Below are 15,054 nucleotides of genomic sequence, written 5' to 3' on the forward strand. Positions count from 1 at the left end.
GTACACATAGCACTTAGTGCTATGAGTAAAATAGTATCGACATGTCGCTGCATCAGTATAAATTTCGGGCAATTTTAATTGCAAATGTAATTTAATGCCCACGAAATGGATCGATTCAACTCTGCTGTTGTCTATGTTGTTTGACATTTGTTTGTGTTCTGACAAATAAAAGAGTGCGCCGGATTTCGCAATAATTTAATAGGCATTTTCGCTGCGAATGAAGTCAGTACTAGGCTTAAACAGTAATCGATAGACGGCAACAATCGAAAAGCAAATGATTTTGATTTTCCAACAATGACTGATGGTTCTGTGTGCATGTGACCCATACACCTTTCTTTTCCCCAATACTATTACAAAGACCATGCATCAGATGTGCCATCTAAACTTCACATTACTGTGGACAGACCGTGATTTTCAATATCTGTCAAGAAATGATTACACATTTCTGTGTAATCGATAGACGCCAATTATCGAAAAAATAGCTGTGTAGTATTTTGGTATTATTTGGTATAGTGCAATGGAATTTGTATGAAAAATGCACCTATCCAGGACAATGAAGTTCTGGATAAATTACCAGTGCAAGCCTATGTAGAACATCTCTTGTCAGGATTGCCATGATATGTTTTTCACAAATTAGTGTGGCCACCCGCAGAAATCCTCTATTGTGAATGGCAAAGTAAAATTAAAACCATTTATTTAAAAAATTGCGAGCACAAGTCTTAATAAATGCTATTTGACTTCTATGCCCATACGTGTTTGGCAATTTTTATTATAAATTTTACAAATATTTTCACTTCTTTCCTTGTATAGTTTTGACAGATTGGCAAATGGCGATATCATCTTATAGTTAACAAACAGACTTGCACTCAAAACTTTTTGTCTATCCAGTACTTACATAAAACACAGCAAATGATTTTGATTTTTCAGCCATGACTGATGGTTTTGTGTATAGTGACGCATACACCCTTATTTTCACCAATGCTATTACAATGACCACGCATGATGATGTACCGTCTAAAGCTCCCAACATGTGCGATTATCGATAGTTTGCCAGCTCTACTTCAAAGTCAAACAAAAAGTAGTCGAGTAATCGATTAGGAATTCAGTTTGCTTCCTCCCGCTTGCGATTTGTATTTTATTTTTTCGCTTGGCACGCGCTGTGTGTATTCCGTGATTCCGGATCCCGTGGATCGTCTTGTGTGTTAGTGTAATTAATAAATAAATAATTAATTAACTAATTTTCACCAAAATTGCATTTTCGTCGAGAACGGCCATTCCACATTTTCCCATTCGTCAAAAACGAGCCATTCCTTCTTCCCTTGTTCGTCGAACACTGGTGTTCCTTCATTCTACCATTCGTCGAGAACAGCCAATTCCTTCATTCTATAAACAAAAGGCATTCTATAAACACGCGTGGTGTACAAAATCCCCGATTCGATCCCGTGATCATTCCATAAAAACTTGTGTTAGTGAAAATAGAAAAAGAAACAAGTGTAATATATATTTTTTTACTTAATTTCGTCTTCAAAAACGGCATAGTTGTTAGAAGACTTGGATTATCTAGCTGCTGGTGTGTATTTTGTGCAAAAATAGGGGTGTTCACACGGAGAAGATGCTTTTTTTGTGTTGAAGAAGAGGTCGTCAGAAGAGAGAATGTATTTTTCGTGGTGGTGGTGATTGCTGCCGATGTCGTTGGTGGCAGAAAACAATACAAATTATGTGTGTTTTGCGAAGGCGAGGGTGGCAAAAAGTGCATAAAATAAAATAAATCAATGTTCGTTCTTCAATCAAATTAAATATAATGCCATAAAATAAAATGCTGTGGAACAAGCAAACGAAGCGTACGCACAAGCACACATACTTCAAGGCATAGCTCATACGGACATTTCCAATCAGAAAGTACCCGAGAGAAGAACAGAGGGAAGGAAGCAAGGTTTTTTGATGAAGAGGATGCTGTAGTCTGCGTTTTTGTTAGATAAATCTTATGATGAAGGAAACCCCAAATTTGTATGGCTCCTTTTATTAGGCGTTCTTCTTTTTTTTATAATTTCGTTTTTGCACATTTTGTGTAGCCTATTTTAAGCAAGTGTGTTGTGTGACTCTGCTCAATCGTGCATTTCAGTTTTATTCTCTTGGTTTGTTTACTATACATAATAACAATCCTTTAACCATCTATTAGTACCTAAAATAATTTGTTAATTTAACATTTCACTATTCATTCTCCCACCTTTTTTGCCGGCTTTCTCTTTTTTTTCACAATCTCTGATCATACTTTCGGGGTTGCCAGATATATTTTTAATATTTACAAATATGGTGGTATTTAGTTCTCTCTATACATGAGAGAGTTAGGGCTCGAAGCAGAAAATTCATAATGCTTTGTGTCCTCAACACAACGTTGAGCAGGGCCACAACGTTTTGTCGAAGTCATTCTATATGTTGTTTTAAAATTAAATGTTTGATTGTTACATCCTTCTCCTCCAACATTTTCCTGGCTTTTTTTAATTTAATTTGTGCTGCAATAAATTGTGTTTTTTGTTATTGTTTTACAACTTTTTTTTGTTTTAATTTCTTTCAGTTTTATACTTTTCGTTTGAGACATGTATGGCCAAAACATTCGAAATGTTGCTTACAACCCATATGGATATAATGGCTACAGACAGAGGTAAATTCTTTTTATTTCATTTGATAAACATTGTGTATTATTTATTACTTTTTTTCTTTTAATTTGTATGACCATATTTGCCAACCTAACTGTATATATATGCCAGGGTTTAAATCTAATATTGAAGACCAACAAATTGTATATATATATATATTTTTTTTTTCTTAATTTTTGAATTGTAGGTATATACCTACCCATCAACTGCACTATTTCTATATTTTAGTAGAACATATTTTTTTCATACTTCTAACACCTTTTAAATTGGAAAATAAGGCTTCTTCTTGGAAAATAAGACTTCAGAAAAAAAATTGTCAGTGCCGGTTTTCCCCTCCTAATGCTGGCAACATTTGTGAGGTACTATGCCATGTGAAACTTCTCTCCAAAGAGATGTCGCAGTGCGGCACGCCGTTCGGACTCGGCTATAAAAAGGAGGCCCCTTATCATTGAGCTAAAACTTGAATCGGACTGCACTCATTGATATGTGAGAAGATTGCCCCTGCTCCTCAAGATGACACTGTAATTTAAAATCGTTGTCAAAATTGTCAATTTATATACGAATCGTCATTTTTGCTTTCACACCTGTATGTTATTTTCGTATGATATAACTTAAAAATAGAGCAAAACCGGTTTTTTTTATGAGTAAAATCATAAATAGTGAAAAGAATTTAGTTTGTGCTTACTTTCATTCGACAGATAACAAAAACAGCTGATTTCTATATGTTTTTGTCATTTTAAAAAGTTGTTGCCACCACATTTTCATGTGTCCGCGACTGCCGTTGCAGTTACTTCGTATGGAGCATACCACTATCCGCAACTTGTGAACGTAAGCTCGCAGCTAAGCTCCTCGTGTCAGCAATGAACATCACACAGATTGGACCTCGATGTTCTAGCCTGTGTGCAGCTCACAGCTATACCGTGCCGGAATTTTACATACAATCAAATGTAGGACTAATAAATAGCATTTTTATCTAATGGTTAAAGCTATTTGATTTTGAATAAATGAATACATCTATTGTGAATACAAAATCAAGAATATACGGATTTGACATATTTTGGTCCAAAATGTTACAACAAATATTTGACTAATCTGAACGTACCTTTATGTACGAAAAGAGCTTGCTCCAATCAAAATGTGACGTCATATGCCTTGTAATTTTTTTTATGCATGTATGTACATGTATGTCCGATGGAATAAAAGTGAGTAGGTGGAAGCATACAATCTTTATATGGCATATTATTCTGACGAGTATCCTAGAACTGCATCTTGTCCAATGCATTATGTCTAAACTTTTAAAGGAAGTTTTATTTTGCTTTTCCATTCTAAATAGAAGGATTAAAAATCCTACTAGTCTAAATGTGGAGTTATGTACTATGCGCGCCCAATAAAAGTGCAACTCTGCAAAAAATCCTACAAAAGCAATGCGCAAAAATTAAAAAAAATATGACTTGATACCTAAAGCCACTACTTCAATCGTCAAAGTTGAATATTATTTAACTTTTGCGCGTCGCTCTTTTTGGGATTTGTTTGCATAGTGGCATTTTTAATGCGCGGGCATAGTATAAAACTCCACCTTAAGCTGGACACAATTCCATTTACAAAACGATATGATTTTGTGACCAAAATAAAAAGAAGCGCAAAATCCAAAAAAGATGTTCGCTGTAATCGAAATAACCGCGTTTTTATTCTAAAATCCGTTCTTCATATTAAGTGTTTCATACGTACTACGCGACGTGCACAACGTTCATATATGCTTAATTTGACATCTTTTGACAAAAACATGTCGTCTGATAGCACCTTAAGGTGGGGATTATTATAATGGCGGTTTTTTTTTGCAGATTCATTATGATAATTGCTTACTTTATTGTACAGACCCACTGCAGTCAGTTTAACGTGCCGGGACATATTCGGGATCATACCTCACCAAAGACAGCTTCTTCTGCAAATCTGCGACTACTACATACAACATACACGGTAGCGGCAGATAAGCTCAAGAAGCCAACAGCCTATTGACTCTTGCTTTAAAAACGTCTTCAGGTTCTCTATCCGACTATCGTAATTACGTCATATTAAGGTGTCCTGTTAGAATCAAATTCCCTTCAATAACAGTTGCCAGAGACTGATTAGCCATAGGTAATTATTTAATTTTTTTTTACATATGTTTGTATTTTGTCCAGTTTTCCTCACTATCATATTTGCTAGAAATTGATCGATACATGAATCTTTTACAAATCTTAAACGCATCGATCGAATTCTTTAACATTCTAATTTAATAATAATTTTCGAATTCCTCCACATGTGTCTATGAGATGTCCCCTATAAATATTGTTAGACGTAAAGGACAAAAAAGGGTTGGTTGCACTCACCCACATTACAGGCAGTTACAAGCTTGCCTACTTATTTCATCCTTCCTAAAGTTATTTATATTTCTAATCATTTTGTAGGTTTTTTTGTTTGCCTACTTTTGGGGGGCTGTGATTTCTTTTAGAGATTATTGCATATTGTATAAGTTGAACGGTACACAAACCCAGGCACTCAAACAGTTTAGTATGAGGGTAGTAGTTGGCTGCTTTTGTGTCTAATGCCTAAAGAAACGAGAAGACAAGCAGGGCGACGAAGAAGTGCTGAAGGTGAAAGATATTAACATTGGCAGTGTTTCGATGCCATCCTCGTCCTCGATATTGCCAGCCGCCTCCATCGCCATGCACTTGTCTTAAATTCTGTGCAATTTGCAAATTCTAAAAAAGAAGAAAACTACCATAAATTGCAAAATTAGACACACAAATGGAAATAAGGTGTAACGACATTCATATTTCCGCAAACTGATGCAAAAAATCAATTGCCATCCAATGAAAGTGTTTTCCCATTCCTCCTCTTCGTTGTGAAATACGAATAATGTTTTTTTTTTATTCTACTCTCTGTCTTTTAAACTGCCCTCCATTGCTGTTTAAAGAATAATTTATTATCAATAAAATAAATTATTAAAAGGCTTGTGTGTATACGTGTCTGAAAAAAACAAAAATAAAAAATAAAAAAGGAAAAAGAAACAGCAACAGCAAAAATAAAATCACAATTTAACATCACCACAGCAGCATACATCGGCAGTAAAGGAATAGTGCTGAAAATTAAAGGAAAAAGATTCAATAACCGGCACCGCAACCAGAGACATCAGTCTTTAAATATGTATCGGTAAATATCATTGTTATTCCTAAGATCATGTGTCTATTTAATAAGCTTTGCTTAAGAAAAACAAAACTGCTAGGCCTATATAAAGCACACTATAACAGATATCCGCATACATTCGACATTCTTTGAAGGAAACAAATTTAAAAATCGGATCACAAATATACCTTTCACAGCCCAAACTAATTTTGTAGGAATTTATTCTAGCTTTGAACACATTGAGAAATCTCAGTAATTTATTTCTTTAAGCTTTGCAAAGTTCTTTTTTCGCGAGTTGCTACGTTTTGGTCACCAGTTTCCACATTAAGTTGGCAAAAAAATCTTATTATTCGTATTCCGGAAGCCTAACATATGTGTGTGTAACTAATTGCATCGAAATCGTGTGTCCGCCCTATACAGCGCTCTTTTTGCAAGAAATTTTTAAATATGACTTTTGTATATTTTAAATTGGACCAATTAAAAAATTAATTGGAAATTTTTACAATTTCAATTTTGATTTTTCGAACATCTTTCAGCTCGATATCTTACTTATTCAATGCTCTCTGTACAAAGAACAGAATAGCAAAGAACTTAAAAAAGTTGAGCAAGTGTGTGTTGTTATTCAAAGCACTTTGACTGGTTAGTGGATCCCGATTTCTCTAACGCCATGTAACTTCATCAGCACCTTTATCAAATTGATTAAGGTGCCATACATACGCAAAGACTGAAACAGTGCTCAAAATGTCCTCCAACTCTCCTTAGCGCAGCAAGAAAGAAGAAAACCGTACTTTCCACTATGCCGATAAAAACTAGTCATTACTAAGAACAACAAACACATCAAAGTTGCTAAACTTGTTTTGTTGTGCACTTGAACATTCTTTGAATGTCATTGCAAGTGCTTTCTTATGCGAATTCCGCATTGACCAACAATACAGGGACGGGCCGGTTCGTTTGATTTGTCTGTTTGCGCTCTGTGCAGATCTTTGGAATCTTTCATTTTTTTAATTGGATAAATTAACAAATTATTTCTAAAAAAAAAAAAAATATATTTTTTTTAATTGTATCAATCACCTTTTTAAATGAACGTGCAATTTTTTTAGTTAAACTTTTTCAATCGCCTTTTTCAAAAACTGTGATAGATATTATCATTTTCGTGATTGAAGCAGTTTCAATTAAAAAATTAATTGCATCAATTAATTTCGTGATTAAAATCGATATTTTATTTTTCTCGGGTAGAAATTTGCAAACTCTCAATTACTCTCATGCATTCTCCCGCTCTCTTCTGCTGGCGAACAAAGTACGCGAACGACTTTCAGTGACAATTTCTGCTAATTTTTCGTTTGTCCCTATTTTATTTACTGCGGAAAATGTCCTTTCTGTAGGTGCTGATATTAATGGTAAACCCGAAAACCCATATTCGACAATTTTAATCATAGGGTCAAAAGGAACTTACTTATTTATAATACAGATACTTTATTATTTGGACCCAACGGATATCAAAATCATTTTTCATATTGATCCAGTCGTTGATTTGGTCGTCCGTTATATAGTTTTTTAAAAATTGTATTGGTCGAACAGGTTATTACTATCCACTTTCACTTTCGCTACGTTCTTCCACATCGGCACATCATTCAATAAAATCCCTTTAAAATTTGGAACTAGCTTGTTTGATCCCGGTATTCAAATATTCGATATCGGCTTCTTTACATAAAAAATGGATAGTTAATATTAAACGAACCTACGATGGGATGTAAAAGTCATTGGGTATTGCTCCTAACTTAAAATTTAAGGCTGTGATTTATTTTTGTACTACGAGTATATAGTGAAAATCGCTGTTATGGATTATTAGTATCTGTTACCACATGATATCGGTAACTTGCACAAATTCGCCAGCATAAATTTGCATTGATAATCTATTCAGAACATCTGAGTTGCACTTGCTAGGATTAAGCTTCGACTGACAATTTAACATGAATTGATCATACCATTTCGCTTACTATCTTGCAGATAATTGGTTTGATTGGGAATGTCTACAAATAAATGTTACTTAAAAATCTAAATTATTTTTTTACGTTTTTTGAGAAAATTTAACCACATGTTTGGAAATGTTAAAAAAGCGGGATAATCCAAGACTACTCTGGTTTTTCGTTTTGTTTACTTATTCAGATTCTTATTGAAGCCATTATGCTCCGTGGACGCCATTCAATCGGTAATCAATTCCCTCTTCTGCACTCGCATTGTAAAGAATGTTGTTCCAAACAGTAATTCCCTAACACCCCGATTCATGCGAAGCCTTTTTTTTACAGTTGATCATCGCGTTCTACCAACCTTCTCTCAGATCCTTATTGAAGCTATTAAGCTCCTCGGCGCCATTCATCGGTAATCAATTCCCTCTTTTGCATTCGTATTGTTAAGAATGGTGTTCCAAACATCCTAATACCCTGCTTAATGCGGAAGCTCTTCTTTACAGCTGATCATCGCGTTCTACCCACTTTCTGCTTTGATTTTGACATGATCTTCATCCATCGTTCTCTTAAGCGAAAATGAAAGCTTAACGGCCTTGCCCGATAGCAAAGAAAATCCTAGAACATGGAAACAATGTCGAATTTAATTTTTAAGTACCCCATTTGGGTCAATTATAAAGAATTTCTTTCAACAAATTCATTTTTAAAAAGAGATTATGCTGTTTTTAGCCTCGGATACTGGTTCCGCTGCCTGCCGTTTTTTTTAGCAATACTTGGCGATTTTATAGATGTTCTATACTTGTTTGGAGTTGGTGTAAGCTTCAGCAATGTGGTTGAGCATGCCTCCCACATTTCTATGGTCATGCAGACAGTGTTCCATCGATGGGTTTGCAAGGAACATGGCAGCTTACCGATAAATTCTGATGTTTGTGTTTCTTGCTTTTGTTTTTTGTCTTACCACTCAGTAATTGCAAATATTTGCCAAGTAATTTGATTTGATTTCCCCATTACGTCTGCGTCAGTATTTGCGTTCAACTGCAACATTGAGGAGTAGAGTTAAAGTTTCCATAAATGCTCATTTAATACATCAATTAGCTGAAGTAGCACACATTAAAAATAAAAATGAACTGGGAGTACGAGACGTAAACTGAAAAACTGAATCGATTGAAGTAAGCAGCGTTTAAGCTGTAATCGAATTAAGAGTGAATAGAATAAAAATAGATATTAGGTCACGCATTCATGTCTATTTTCATAGTTGTTCGCTGTTGCCAAGCAAAAGCAAACATCAGGGAAATTCTGGCCATTAAACTACAAAAAGATTTCTTTGATTGGCACATCATCCCCATTTGCCAATATTCATAGCATTATTTGCCAATGGAAAATAAGTGCTAATATCCCCGAAAAGAAGATAGAAACTACAAGCGTTGAACCCGGAGATTTCATTCATTGTATTCATAAACAGTCGATGTTACATCTTCATAAAAATGGCTATGACGACCATACGCAAGCTGTGATGTTATCATAGGCATCTGTGTAGCCATTAGAGCAGGCAGTAACTGTCGCCATTACCATGATATTGAAACCCATGCCATTCCATAGATTTGGGGGGCGATACCAGAAAGTTATTTATTTCATAGAAGTATTCCAAAAATTATGCGATTATAAATCATATTTCATGTGTCTTCACATTCAGCGGGGAGGGAATACTGAGGCGGCAGACATTGTTTCACATTCGTCGGTGCCCTTTTCATGCGAGCTTAGTTGGCGCAAAGAATTTAACAAACAACAAACTAAGTAGTTTAAATCAGAAAATAAAATAGGAGAAGAAGAGAAAAGAGTTAGGCGCCGCTGTTACTTGCTCCACTCACCCCCACTTCTACCACCCCACCACTCTACGTTTCGTTAGTGATGCGCTCCTTCATTGTTCTTCCGTTTCCTTGTATTTGGGGCTGTCAAAGCTACTGCTTTGTCTTGGATTTTGCTGCTTTTCGTTGTCGCCGATGCCTAACATCCCCAATTTTTTTTTTGTGTTCCACTTCCGACTCTTAATAACTGTGGGCGCCATATTTAAACAATAGACTTTTAGACTTGAGAAAGAAATCATTTCTTTTATTGAATGCGTATCTCAGTTTTATTCTAGCCTTTGAAAAATTGAGTTGCTTCGAGTTTTCATGCTGCCATGCTGCTGGTTTTTATTTGAAAATAGCGAAAGGAATGAAACATAGCAGCGAACGTTTTTCAACGTTCAATAATGCTTATGGCAAGGAGGTTGCTGGTATTTTTTTTATAAGAGATTTTTTTTTTGAAGGCCGTACAGATGATCAATATATGGCTTGGCCAGCTTGACCTCGGCAAACAACATTCAATATAAAACCCAGACTCTTCCAATGTGTACATTTTCCTGTGGTGGCCGGAATTTGCAGCTAGTTTAAGTCAGGCGTCATTCGTTTTGCTGTCGAGGCCGATGAACTTGCCAGTCAGGCATGCTTAGTTTTTAAGCAAATTGGCCCCCTTAAACAATGTTGGATGGAATTAATTTTTGTTGCATGTTCTCCCCTTATTTGGGACGTTTCATAACGATTGTGTAGGCATATGAAACAACATTATCACAATATTTAACCATCACATTTTGTGTGTGTCACGCAGTACTAAACATCAATCCATGCAAATACAGTTAACGACAGGATTATGCATTCAATTATTGTCATCGAAATTTAAGTTACAAATCTTTGCAGACTTTTAGGCGTCTTCGAAGCCACTAAAGGAAAAAGTTCTAATTTCATTGCAGAGTATTTGGAAGCACTTGAACTACGTCGAGCGACGAAGAGCAGCCCCTCCCCACTTCGCACATTCTCTCACTTTCCATTCAATATTTGTTTTTTATTTTGAGAACTTTTCAATGGTCTGTTAGTTACGCAAGTTTTGTGTGAGTGTGTTTGTTTGCATCTTAAATAGGTGCCGCAAACAGGTGCACCAATCTTTTGCCTAAGGAAAAAAAAAACAAAACAACCACTCTAGACACATTGTGGTTTAAAGCCACAAGTTCATTTATTTCACACCATACTCATTTTTGCGCTTGACTTGCGTTTCTCATGTATTTTGAAAATCCTATATAATGGTCTTCTGAATATTTTTACAAAACCCAAAGAGGGGGTGGCACACAATTCGCCAGGCGCAATTGTGCTCCACTGTGGTGTATAACACATTATTTCTACCCGTATGATATATAGCATATTGAAGTTGAGATCGAAATTAAATACAATTACGTTGCGTAAGAGGCGTATGGTAATTAGGGTGGTTCGACAAATTATATTTGCTAATATGCAGAAACGCCAAATCTCGGACATGGGTCGTGCGATTTAAGCGAAATTTTGTGTGATCTCATGTAGTACCCTAAAAATAAAAATTTGGCATCCAAATTTCGGATGGGGTACCGCCCCACCCTCAAACCTACCAAACATATATTTAGACCAATCACGACAATGTGGGACTGAAATGAAAGGTATTATCCTAAATAAAGGTATTATCCTAAAGAAAACGTATCAGATATCCAATTGTCGGACCAAGTGTTAGGGGGACCAACCCAACCCCCAAAACACACCTAAATCGGACCTATTTACCGACCGTGGCAATATGGGACTGAAATGAAATGTATTTGCGAGAAGATTACGAATCTAATATCCAAATGTGGGACCACGTTTCTGGGAGTCCACCCCTTCCCCAAAAACCCCCCAAACAGGACTTTTTTACTGACAATGGGAATATGGGACTTAAATAAAAAGTATTTGAGTGTAGAATACGAATCAGGTATGCAAATAGGGACCAAGTGTTTGGGGGCCGCCTCTCCCCCTAAAAACATGCCCCAAAGGGGACAAATTTACAATATGGGGCTCAAATGAAAGGTCATTAATCTGAAATCAATATACGGGAAAAGTTTCTATAGGGCCAAGCCACCCCCACAACACCACCCAAATAGGAAGTATTTGCTGACATTTGCAATATGAGGCTCAAATAAGAGAGTTTTTAGAGTAAAACACGAATCCGATGTATATTTTCAAAGCCAACTCACTGAGTGGCCGCCCATCCCCCAAAACACCTCCTAAACCGGTCATGTTTGCCGACTATGAAAATATGGGGCTCAAATTAAAGATATTTGGGAGTAGACCACGTCCCACCACCACATCACAACCCCCAAAATAGGACGCATTTGTTCACTAAGGCAATTTGGGTCTTAAAGAGAGTGCAACTAAACATTTATAGTTTTTAGGGCCAATACCCCAAACCGGAAATATTTGCTGACTTTTGCAATAAGGAGTTTAAATGAGATTAGAAAACAAATTTGATATCCAATTTTGAGGCCAATGGCAATATGGGGTTTCAATAAATGATATATAGATGTATGAGAATATAGTACGTTGCTGATATATTTTCCGGGCGTAGTGTTTGCGGGACCGTCCCAATACCCAAAACACCCCTAAATAAGGCATATTTACCGACCATGTCATTGTGGAGCTAAAATGAATTTTATTGGGGGGTAGAGCAAGAATTGATACCCACTTTTGTGACCAATTTTCGGGGGGTCTACCCCTTTCCCAAAATACCCCACAAACAGCAATTTTTTACTGACCATCGCAATATGGGACTCAAATAAAGGTATTTGGGAGTAGAATACGAATTTGATATTCAAATGTAGCACCATGTATTAGGGCAACACCCCTTTTCCCAAAACACCCCCCAAAGAGTAAACATTTTTCGACCATGCCAATATGTGGCTCAAATGAAAGGTATTTGAGATTAGAAAAGGAATTTGATAACCAAAACCCGAAAACATCCCTAAATCAGACATCATGAAAATATCGGGCTGAAATAAAGTATTTTAAGAATGGAGTATATCTTACATCCAAACTTAAATTCGTAGACCAATAAAGATCATATGGGATTCAGATAAAGGCACTTATATTGTTAAACTCTTAGTCAAGCGATATACTATTTTCGCAGCATGATATTTCACTAACAGCTCTTTAATTGTCGAAAATAAATATTCAAACGATAATTTTGTTCCATATAAAGTAAAAGAAGGCGCAGCGGAGCGGGCCCTGTTCAGCTAGTTGACTATAAGAAATTGTAAACGTAAAATAAATAATTTTGATCACAAAATTCCTCCCCAAAAAAAAACCTAAAATTTTTTTCCAAATCCTCCTCAAATCCTCAGGTCTCCAGGTCAAAAATGTAGTCACCTTTTTCGAAAGTAGATCCCCAATTCGGGAAAAAAAATTCCAATACTGGCAACACTGGTACACGGTAATGGATTCATCTGATGAGGAGTATTTTGCGTCTCCTAGTGCAAAATTTCAAGCACATATCTTGAACTTATCCTACAAATTTCATATTAATAACTGCACTGGAATTATTTTTGGCCACTCTTCCTATACAAGTGCACTGCTACTTATCTTAGCCATAAAAATAATTGCGGTCCGATGCAAGTTTCACCTCAAAGATGGGACCTTAATTCAGATTTAACATGACATGAACGGACAATGTAACTCCTCTAGAAATCAGTATCCTTTCATTTTTTGTTTAGGTGTAATGACATTGGCTAAGCAAGCAATTGCTGTTCTCCAACAAGAAAATGCATATAAATGCCCCTAAGTTGAATAATTATTTAAATATTCATGATACATTTAACAACACAATTGTTTGCATGTATTTTTGGCCTGCCGCAAGAAAGCTCAAAGGAGTTGTCTCTGGAATAACATGATGTGATTTAAAAATTTCCCTGTACGGATGACTTACATTTCGGTTCCCAAACAAAACTAAATTAAGGCACAATGATTTTCTCCTGGGCCTGCACTAGACTTGCCCGCCTCGTTTACTAAGGCTTTCTGTCCATTTTTATTTATTATTCATTTACAACAGTTAATTATTGATTTTAATAGTCGTTCCGTTTGGCTTTCACACTCATAATAAACATATACAACTCTAAACGTATGAATATTTCCTCACAAGTTTGTCCCAAATTAAGGAGCATCCAATTTTGTGGGTCCTACGCATTGTTAGGCATGGTACTACATTTTGTGGGCCTGCGCCTGTGCCTGGGTATTTCATTATTAATATGTTTAAGGAATTTTACTCCTAGGACTCCATTAACTGCTCATGTTATCAACATATACACGAGCAAATACAAAGCAAACTCTTATATCCAGTCAGTCAGCCAGCCAGCCATCCATGTTTGCGGCTGGACTAAATTTTGCTCTACTCGTTGCGTTGTATTGCTGGGCGAAGTGTCGTAACAGGCAAGCCAAAGGGAGAAACGCATAAAAAGAAAAAAAAAAACCAACAGGCAGTCATCTCTTGTTATCTGCCTTCCAGCTTCCTCCTGCTGCTGAAAGTCAACTCTAGCCTAACACTACTTCCAATGGCTGTATGGAAAGTTATTTCTCGTTATGATAAAATCAAATCATTTTCTGAACTTTTTCTTTGTTCTCCTAGTTTTTGGCGGCTTAATTTTGTGTGGTCTGCACTGTCTTTCGACTTCTTTAGGGCGCATTTATCCTCACTGCATTGTTTTTCCAGTTTGTTGGTGCTGGTATTGCCTAGTTGGTGGCTGGCGACATTTCATTATTGTAATGTAAAAATGAAGTAATTTAGGTCAAGTGGTGTAAACACGTTGGCCCATGGTAACCCCTCTTCGTCCATTCTTGCCCGATACTCGCGAGTATCTATCTCCATGTACTGGTTTACAGAATAGAGGAGGAGCGATGCGAAGCAAGAGGACAAGCATTGACAAAAAGCTAGCGATAGGGAATTGTTTCTATTTTTTGTTGTTGTTCGGAGATGCCAGACCATAAGCAATCACAATAGCACTGACGACGCCAATAGAGATTTTTATCCTTTTAAGCAGCAATGACAAAACGCATAAACTATTCACCAAAGTTCCCAAAACAAAAAAAAAAAAAAACAACAAATCAAAAAAGAAATTCACAAAGACAGCTTGCTGCTGTTCCCTAAGATGGGGGGACATAAATCATGAGAGTAGACCCAAAAAATCGTCGGACACGATAGCAAACAAAAAGAAGGAAAAAAAGATGATTCAATGTCGCACTTCTGTTTGCAAGGCATACACAATAGATAAACGCATTGCGGAAAATTGCTTACCACAGATTTTTATCCTCCCTTTACGATGACTATTATCATTATTATGGGGAGAATTACTATCAACTATTGTCAAGAACCATCTTCGGCTCTTGCTCTTGAGGCGAACATACTAT

At 36.3% G+C, this 15,054-nt stretch overlaps 1 protein-coding gene across 10 annotated transcripts in view; it reads left to right on the forward strand.

Annotated features, from left to right (window-relative positions):
• The first annotated feature begins 1,086 nt into the window (after positions 1 to 1,086).
• Positions 1,087 to 15,054, forward strand: part of LOC106084176 (sex-lethal homolog) — a 116,543-nt gene continuing 102,575 nt past the window's right edge. For 2 of the 10 annotated variants that reach the window (XM_013247694.2, XM_013247700.2), the window contains exons 1-2: positions 1,087 to 1,201; positions 2,576 to 2,662. In XM_013247694.2, the coding sequence (XP_013103148.1) occupies positions 2,598 to 2,662 (65 nt within the window). In that variant the 5' untranslated portion in view covers positions 1,087 to 1,201; positions 2,576 to 2,597. Of the gene's footprint in view, positions 1,208 to 1,246; positions 1,571 to 2,575; positions 2,663 to 5,613; positions 5,850 to 15,054 lie in introns of those variants that run through there. The other 8 variants (XM_013247701.2, XM_013247702.2, XM_013247703.2 and 5 more) reach the window with 7 other exon arrangements.

The sequence above is a fragment of the Stomoxys calcitrans genome, chromosome 4, assembly GCF_963082655.1.
Source record: "Stomoxys calcitrans chromosome 4, idStoCalc2.1, whole genome shotgun sequence".
NCBI lineage: Eukaryota > Metazoa > Arthropoda > Insecta > Diptera > Muscidae > Stomoxys > Stomoxys calcitrans.